Genomic DNA, 9900 nt, shown 5'->3' on the forward strand with positions numbered 1-9900 from the left:
AATTTAGCTACATTTCAAAATGAAACACCATTTGAAACCAAAAAGTCAAACCATTAGAAAATGTCAAAACAAACTTAAAAAAAAATTAAAAGTTTTTAATCAGCCAACATTATTTCTCCTGAATATTGTAATGAGTTTTGGTTACCCTGGAAGTGCGTTCTTCAGCAAATGTACTATGCAATTAAAAAATTTCACCCAACTCTTCTCCATGTTGCTTAGACTGTGATATATAAATGATCGCAAAGAGGCTTATGGTGCATAAACAACAGTTAACATAACATGCAAAGCCAAACCCACCCTGAGATCAGCTTTATTAATCAAGGGAACAACAGTAAAACAACAAAGAGCAGCTCAGGCCTCCTCCTTATGAGTGGCTGCTCCCAGGGTCCTCCTTCAGCTTTGCTCTGCCCACATCCTAGGTCATCTCTCCTCAGAGACCCACTCCAACCTCCCTTAAATCCAGATGAGTCTCCCATCTAGTGACTCAGCAAAATCCTTGTATTCCTTTCCCAGTAGGATCAATATTTACTAACAGGATGGGATGTTCAGATAAACAAATGCTAGCCTGGTACACATCTCTGTCTCATAGCTAGTGCTTCCAAATATCAGTTCTCTGTATTTTTTTTATTCTGTCATCATGTTTCATGTAGAAATGGTTTTAGAGTTGAATAAATTCTTATTACATTGGAATCAAGAATCCGTGACTCTCTCTAAACTAGACCAGTCACTAATGAACATGCTTACTTGCCAGTGTATAAATGTATCTAATTAGTAGAACTGGTTAGAAAACTAATTTTTTTCCCTATGAGAAATTTTGAATGCAAAATGTTTGTTCAAAATGTTTTGGTTGGAAGTTTGGAACCAATTCACACAGAGCATTTTTGTTTTGAATCCCCATTTATTTGAAACCAAACTGGAATTTTAAGTCAACACAAACATTTTAATTTCCAAATTTCCTTTGGGAAAACTGACAATATATCGGGGAGAGGAAAGGGCGGGAATGTTGGTGATTGGAACTAGGATAATTCAGATTAAACTGTGAAAAAAACACACTTGGAAAAAATCTCTTCCAAGCACTCAGAGAGAATTTGCTGAGCAGATATTTACTTTTTTTGTTTAAAAGGTGATGTACAAGGGTCTGGTGGATTTTCCATCATTTGGGGTCTTTAAATCAAAATGGAGCATCTTCCTAAAAGATACACTCTAGCTCAACCGTGGGCTCGATACAGGAGTAAATCAGTGAACGTCTCTGGCCCGTGTCATACAAGTGGTCAGGCTGATGCTCTAATGGTCCCTTCCTGAATCTACAATAAGAAATGCAAAAGCTGTTTGGGGAATGTAGGTCCTTTTCTCTCCATGAAATTCTGTGTGCGTGTTTTGTGTTGGTTTGGGGCAAAATTTTGCATCAAAAATATTCAGGTTTTCAAAATCTAACTATTTTTGGGTGGTTTTTTTTTTTTTTTTGGATAAAAGCTTGAAAAATATTTGAAAACAGAAATTTCTGTTTCGATGGAAAAGCCACTGGCAAAAAAACACTTGCTGGAAAGTTTTCACCCAGCTCTAATGCAAAGCTCTATTTCTTCACAAGCAGAGATCTCCATCACAGAGCTCTGAGTCATTACTTTTTCTATCTCTCCTCTCTCCTGTTAATCCTAAATGCTAATGAGTATAGATTATTCTTGATACATGGTCTTGTTTGGTATCTACTGGTGTCCTACCAGCCTTAAAAATTCTACTTTCTGTCTTTCCCTGCTTCCATTCTCCCTTTTTGTTAATATTGGCTGGCACATTTCGCCTTTTCCCCAGCAAGATGGAGTTAATTTAAATTTAAATTAATGGAGATATCCTATCTCCTAGAACTGGAAGGGACCTTGAAAGGTCATCAAGTCCAGCCCCCTGCCTTCACTAGCAGGACCAAGTACTGATTTTTGACCAAGCCCCCTCAAGGATTGAACTCACAACCCTGGGTTTAGCAGGCCAATGCTCAAACCACTGAGCTATCCCTCCCCCCAAACAAAGGTGCTGTGGCTGGTAGATGACAGGATTTAGATTTTAAGCTTCCCGCTATGTCCAAGGAAGATCTTGAAGAGCTAGAGGCCGCCATCAACAAAGGAAACCTTTCAGAGGTGGCTTCCAAAGTGCAGGAATCCCTGGAGCTATGGAAAAATGCTAAGCTCGATATCACCATCACAGGGAAGTCGGGTTCCGGGAAATCATCCTTCGTCAATGCCATGCTTGGTGATGATGGAAGTTGATGATGAAGGTGCAGCCATGGCTTGCCAATCATGTTTCCTCATCCCAAACACCCCAATGTGAGGATATGGGACCTACTTGGAATTGGGATTCCGAGATTCCGGCCCAACACCTACTTCCAGCAGGTCAACTTTGCCTGCTAGGATTTCTTCATCATCCTTGTTTCACACAGGTTCAGATCCACCCATGCTGACCTGGCCCAGGAGTTCCAGAGGATGGGGGAAAAGTTCTCTTTTGTGCACTCCAAGGTGGACATGGACTTGTGTAATGAGAGAAGGAAAAAGAACTTCAGCCAGGAGGGTGCCCTGCAGAGAATCCGAAGTGACTGCATCGAGTCGCCACAGAGACAAGGGGTGAGCTCCCGACAGGCTTTCCTCATCTCCAGGTGGGAATTCGACCAGTACGATGCTCCCTGACTGCAAGAAGCTCTGGCAGATGAAGTCGATGCTCACAAGAGACATGTTTTCCTTTTGCCCTACCCAGCATTTTCAGACCCATCTTCGAAAGGAAGACGAAAGCCCTGCAGGGGCAGGTCAGGGTACAAGCCCGCACCATCTCTGCTGTTTTTAATCTGGCTCTCTCCATTGCTTGTGACTTCCCCAGTTGATGGACTGCATGTCAAGTTACTGCAAGAGCTTTGGCTTGGATGATGACTCCCTGGTTAACTTTGCCCAGCAGGTTGGGAAGCCTGTCGTGGACTTGAGAGCTGTAGTAAGGTCTCCGTTAGGCAAAGAAATATCTAGTCATTTTACTTTGAATCTGCTGGCTCAGGCTGGAGGTGGTTGCATGACAAGAACCAGACATATCCTCAATGCGATACCATTGGTCGGTAGTTTGGTGGAGTGTGATGGGGTGTTTGGCTCACACTGGCCCATAAGGGAGGCTGTGCAGGAGGCAGCCAATTAGAGAGGGGCTGCGTGGAACAGTCAATTAGGGCCGGGCTGGCCCATATAAGAAGGGCTTCAGAGCAGCATCAGTTACTCTCTGGAGCTCAAGGAGAGAGGACTAGCTGCCTTGCAGTCAGTATGAAGCTAGCACCCTCGACAGAGAAGTGCTGGGCAGGAACAGGGGAGTGAGAGAGCGTTTCTGACTGGCCTCTAAGGCCAGCCTGCTGAGGCCTGAGATAAGCATGAAGAGGGTCCCGGAGTCACCTGGGAAGTGGCCCCGGGATAGTGGACTGCAGTTACCACTGAGGGAGTGGTGGGACTGAGATTGCTGGTCCCCCAGGAGGAGGAAACAGAGTGTGGCAGAGCCAAAGAGCAGTGTCACTGAAGAGGATGCTGTGGTCCGTGGAGAGACACGGGTCCAGGAACAGAGGTGAGACACCACCAGAAGAGGGAGCAGTGCTAATTCCCAGAACAGCCAGTAGGGGGCACCGCAATGGTGAGTCGCGCCCCGTCACACTCCCATGGAGGCACAGATGGCTTTTTCGGACACATGCACCATCCTGCAGCACTTTCTGGATAAGGTGGCTGAAGATGCCCAAAGGGTCCTGATCAAAGCATTGGAGGCAGAAGAGGAAAAGTGAGTTTGGGAGCACCACAAGTTCAATAGTCCCCATGCAGAGACTCTCAAAGGAGCTGGGCACCAGGGGCTGGAGTTTCTCACCCACTAGAGAATGTTATTATGATTAATCATTTGTATTAATAGACGGAGCACCGGACTTGACCGCAGGAGACGTGGAGTCTGTTTCCAGCTCTGCTGCTGGCTGGCCAGTTGACCTTGGAGAAGTCACTTCTCTTCTCCGTGCCTCAGTTTCTCCATCTGTGAAAAAAAGATAATGATATTGACCTCCTTAGTAGAGCGCTTTGAGATCTGTGGATGAAAAGTACCATAGAAGAGCGAGGGATTATTACTGTTATAGTTATTATGATTACGATAGCATGTAGGAACACCAGTTGCATATCAGTAAACCATTGTGCTAGGCACGATACAAACATGTAAGACAATGTACAAAAGCAAGACAGGCCAAGAGAAAGAATGTTCCTGTGGTTAATACACTGGCCTGGAGCTCACAGGACCCTAGTCAGCTGGTGGGGAAAATCTATGGGTCAGAATCTCCACCTGGTGTGAATGGACCATAGCTCCATTGGAGTCAATGGGGCCAGATCCCAGCTGGGGTCAATCAGCCTTGGTTCCACTGGGGTTCTCAAACATCTTAGGCATTATTAATAGTTATTTTATTCTTTAAAATACCAGCTTAATGAGATCAGTGGAGTTTTACACCAGAGGTGAATCTGGGCCAATGGTAAAACCAAGTACTTAGCAAGGCTTCAGATGACTCATAGACTCATAGTCTTCAAGGTCAGAGGGACCATTATGATCATCTAGTCTGACCTCCTGCACAATGCAGGCCACAGAATCTCGCCCACCCACTGCTGTAATAAACCCCTAAACTATGTCTGAGCTATTGACGTCCTCAAATCATGGTTTAAAGACTTCAAGGTGCAGAGAATCCTCCAGCAAGTGACCCGTGCCCCATGCTGCAGAGGAAGGCGAAACCCCCCCAGGGCCTCTGCCAATCTGTCATGAAGGAAAATTCCTTCCCAACCCCAAATATGGTGATCAGCTAAACCCTGAGCATGTGGGCAAGACTCACTAGCCAGACACCCAGGAAAGAATTCTCTGTAGTAATTCAGATCCCACCCCATCTAACATCCCATCACAGGCCATTGCGCATATTTACCTGCTAATAATCAAAGATCAATTAATTGCCAAAATTAAGCTATCCCATCATACCATCCCCTCCATAAACTTATCAAGCTTAGTCTTGAAGCCAGATATGTCTTTTGTCCCCACTGCTCCCCTTGGAAGGCTGTTCCAGAACTTCACTCCTCTGATGGTTAGAAACCTTCATCTAATTTCAAGTCTAAACTTCCTCATGTCCAGTTTATATCCATTTGTTCTTGTGTCCACATTGGTACTAAGCTTGAATAATTCCTCTCCCTCCCTGATATTTATCCCTCAGATATATTTATAAAGAGCAATCATATCTCCCCTCAGCCTTCTTTTGGTTAGGCTAAACAAACCAAGCTCTTTGCATCTCCTTTCATAAGACAGGTTTTCCATTCCTCGGATCATTCCTAGTAGCCCTTCTCTGTACCTGTTCCAGTCTGAATTCATCCTTCTTAAACATGGGAGACCAGAACTGCACACAATATTCCAGATGAGGTCTCACCAGTGCCTTGTATAACAGTACTAACACCTCCTTATCACTACTGGAAATACGTCGCCTAATGCATCCTAAAACCGTATTAGCTTTTTTAATGGCCATATCACATTGGCGGCTCATAGTCATCCTGTGATCAACCAATACTCCGAGATCCTTCTCCTCCTCTGTTACTTCCAACTGATGCCTCCCCAATTTATAACCAAAATTCTGGTTATTAATCCCTAAATGCATGACCTTGCACTTTTCACTATTAAATTTCATCCTATTTCTATTACTCCAGTTTACAAGGTCATCCAGATCTTCCTGTAGGATATCCCGGTCCTTCTCAGTATAAGCAATACCTCCTAGCTTTGTGTCATCCACAAACTTGATTAGCACATTCCCACTTTTTGTGCCAAGGTCAGTAATAAAAAGATTAAATAAGATTGGTCCCAAAACCGATCCCTGAGGAACTCCACTAGTAACCTCCTTCCAGCCTGACAGTTCACCTTTCAGTATGACCCATTGTAATCTCCCCTTTAACCAGTTCCTTATCCACCTTTCAATTTTCATATTGATCCCCATCTTTTCCAATTTAGCTAATAATTCCCCATGTGGAACTGTATCAAATGCCTTACTGAAATCGAGGTAAATTAGATCCAGGACATATGCACTGCCTGTGTCCCAGCATGCTCCAGCCTATGTCATCTCAATAGCTCTGTGGGCTTATGGGTGTGATGAAGGCTGTTTTTCATTGTCCGCTAATAGAGTCAGATTTATTTTTTATTGAAAAAATCCATAATTGCCGAAAACCAAACTATTTTGTCTTGGAAGGGCAGCTGCAATTCCTCATGGGAGTTGTAGTTCGTTTCCCCCATGTCCCCATTCTCCTCTATGGGTGAAGATCCCCGGCTGGACTACGTTCCCCATGATGCACTATGGTGAGAGGTTCTGGTCATTTTCTGCCTCGCTCTCCAAGAGGGGAAAGTGTGGTGCATCATGGGAAATGTAGTCCGACCAGTGACTCTGGTCTATAATAGCAAATGGAGGCATGAGGCACCTGAACTACAACTCCCATCACAAAAGCATTTCCACATCAAAATATTTTGGTTCATGATATTTTTTTTGCAAACCCCTTCCATTTTCTAACCGTAGTTATTAATTATGTATACAGGAACTCCTCACTTAAAGTCGTCCCGGTTAATGTTGTTTTGATGTTAAATTGCTGATGAATTAGGGAACATGCTCGTTTAAAGTTGTGCAATGCTCCCTTCTAACGTCGTTTGGCAGCCGCCTGTTTTGTCCACTGTTTGCAGGAAGAGCAGCCCATTGCAGCTAGCTGGTGGGTTGTTGGAACCAGGGTGGACCGGCAGCCCCCCAGAAGCTCCCCCTATCAGCTCCCCACTCCCCTAAGGGTTCCCTGTGCAGCAGCTGTCCCTCCCACCACTGCCATGTGCTGCTCGTGCCCTCTGCCTTGGAGCTGCTCCCAGAGACTCCTGCTTGCTGTACGGGGGGAGGGTGGAAGAGGGGGGCTAATGTCAGGGTGTCCCCCTCCCCCCTGCTCCTGCACCCCGCTTACCCCATCTTCCATCGAGTGGGGAGGGGACACAGGAGGAAGGGAGCTTCTAGGCAGTAGCTGTGGTCTCAGGTCTCAGCAAGCTGATTTAATTGACAAGGCAGTGTACTTAAGCCTGGGGTCAGCTACTCCTGCTGCCTTGTAGAGTGTTGTGAGAGTTAACCCTTGAGGGCTCAGCTGAGTGCTAGTTCATCATTTAGCAGTAAGGCATTCCCCGGGAAATATCCCACCCTCTGACTCCACCACCTCGACCAAGCTTCACAATCATCATCACTGTGTACCAGTATTAAATTGTTTGTTTAAAACTTATACTGTGTGTGTGTGTGTATATATATAATATAGTCTTTTGTCTGGTGAAAAAAATTTCCCTGGAACCTAACCCCCTCATTTACATTAATTCTTATGGGGAAATTGGATTCGCATAAAGTTGCATTTTTCAGGAACATAACTACAACGTTAAGTGAGGAATTCCTGTGTTAGTGCCCAGCACAATGAGGCCCCAATCTCGTCAGGGTCTGTGTGGCGCCTGCCATCATGGAGGCGCTGATCTTAGTTGGGGTTTGTGCAGCATGCGGTAGAGTGGAGGCCCCAATCTTGGTCTGGTTCTGTGCAGCCCCTGGCATAGTCGGGGCTCTGATTTTGGGGGGCACCTCTGCAGTGACAGCGCGCTAATCTCAAGTGGGGTCATTTCTCTAAATTAAATAATTAATAATAATAATTAATAATAATGGGCAACTTAGACAGTCCCAGTTCTGTGCCCTAACAACTTGACCACAGCTGGTTGGGTGAAAGATGAGCATGATTAGCATATTTCTCTTCTCTTCCCACCACCTCCAGGGAGATGGCTGCTACAGAAGAGGTATCAAGGAACATATTTCAAGATCTGGATGTTAAACTCCCTGGTATGTCCGAGAAGGATCTTGAAGAGCTAAAGGCAGCTGTTGAAACAGGGAATCTTTCAGAAGCAGCTTCCAAAGCACAGGAGGCCCTGGAGCTGTCAAAAAACACTGAGCTCAACATCGCCATCACGGGGGAGTCGGGATCTGGGAAATCTTCCTTTGTGAACGCCATGCTGGAGTTAGACGACGATGACAAAGGAGCAGCAGTGGTTGGCATCACCGAAACAACAATGGAGCCAACCGCTTATCTGCATCCCACGCTCCCCAATGTGAAGATGTGGGACCTGCCTGGGATTGGGACTCCAAGTTTCCGGCCTGACACCTACCTTCAGCAGGTCAGCTTTGCCCGCTATGACTTCTTCATCATAGTCACTTCAAAGCGCTTCAGATCCTGTAATGCAGACCTAGCCCAGGAGATCCAGAAGATGGGGAAGAAGTTCTACTTTGTGCGCTCCAAAGTAGACGAGGACTTGAGAAACGAAAGTAGAAAAAGAAACTACAATCAGGAGACCACCTTGCAGACAATCCGAGACGACTGTGTGGAGAAGCTGAGGAGAGATGGGGTAAATTCCCCGCAGGTTTTCCTCATTTCCAGGTGGGAATTCAACCAATACGATTCTCCCCAACTGCAGGAAACTCTGGCCAGTGAATTGGACTCTCACAAGAGACACATTTTCCTCTTGGCGCTTCCCAACATCTCAGGGCCAATCCTGGATAAGAAAAAAGAAGCCCTGAAGAGCCAGATCTGGAAACGAGCCCTGAAGTCGTGCGCCATCGCGGCTGTTCCCATCCCCCACCTCTCCGTCTCATGTGACGTTGACATCCTGGTGGAATCTATGACCGAGTACTGCAAAGTCTTCGGTTTGGATGAAGAATCCCTCATTAAACTCTCCACACAGGTCAGGAAACCCGTGTCTCAGTTGAAGGATGTGATCAAGACCCCGTTGGCCAAGGAAATATCAAGGGAAGCTGCTTTGGAGCTGTTGGGTAAAGTTTCAGATAGTGTAAGAAGGTCATTCACCTTCGGGCTTTTAGAATCATTTAAACCTAAATCATCTAAGCCTACTCGTCTTGCCTGGGAGCAAGGGGACAAGGAGAAGGGTAATGCCATGATAAATATTAAAAAGTACATAAGCCTCCTACCAGTCTCTGGAACCCTTGTAGCCACACAGATCTCATTCCTAGCTACATACAACGCCCTGCATTCCTTTCTGGAAGGCGTTGCTGAGGATGCTCACCGGGTGCTCACTGAGGCTCTGGCGGTGGCAGAGAAAAAGTCCGTTTAGTGGCACCGGGGAGGATGGCGTTGCAGTCAGAGTGTTGGAGTGTGACTCAGGAGAACTGCCTCCACCACAGCCTGCCTCTGAGACCTTCATCACGTCTAGTCATCTCTGTGCCTTAGTTTCCCCCACCTATAACATGGAGAGCATAATCCTTTGTCTACTTAGACTGTAAGCTCGTTGGGGCAGAAACTGTGTCTCCCTCTGTGTCCGTGCAGCACCCGGCACAACGGGGCCCTGATCTGGGTCGGGGTTGTAGAGATAATGTTTGTTGAGGATTATAATTCAGAGACGCTCCCACATAATGAAGTGTATTATGAATGCAGGAATTTAGTGATGTGCCCTGGAAGCTGGGTTGAGAACCCAGTACAGCTGTGCACAGCAATTCAAAAACAAACTAGAAGCTCTCTAGTTTGTTTTATTAAAGTTGTATTCCTGTGAGTCACAGATGCACAGGACTCATGCTCTCTAGGCTCCGAACGGTCCCTGGGAGGACCCCCCTTCAGTGTGACAGCCCTATTCGGGGGTCCACTCTCTCTCGGGGGTAAAGCCCTGGACTCCAGCGCCTCCTGGAACCACACCTCTCTAAGGGCATGTCTACACTTATCTCCAGGGCGATCGATCTGGCGGGGGTTGATCCAGCGGGGATCTAGTGAAGATGCAATAAATCTACCACCGAACGCTCTCCCATTGACTCCGGTACTCCACTGGAGTGAGAGGTGCAGGAAGAGTCGACAGGGG

The 9900-nt window shown here is 46.2% G+C and overlaps 1 protein-coding gene across 1 annotated transcript; it reads left to right on the top strand.

The window, feature by feature from the left end:
* The first annotated feature begins 7821 nt into the window (after positions 1-7821).
* On the top strand, positions 7822-9165 carry LOC112118756 (interferon-inducible GTPase 5-like). The gene has a single exon (XM_024217173.1). The coding sequence runs from the start codon at positions 7822-7824 to the stop codon at positions 9163-9165; it is 1344 nt and encodes a 447-aa protein (XP_024072941.1).
* The last annotated feature ends 735 nt before the right edge of the window (positions 9166-9900 follow it).

Source organism: Terrapene carolina, unplaced genomic scaffold (assembly GCF_002925995.2).
Source record: "Terrapene carolina triunguis isolate 2854851 unplaced genomic scaffold, T_m_triunguis-2.0 Scaffold10030, whole genome shotgun sequence".
Taxonomy (NCBI): Eukaryota; Metazoa; Chordata; order Testudines; family Emydidae; genus Terrapene; species Terrapene triunguis.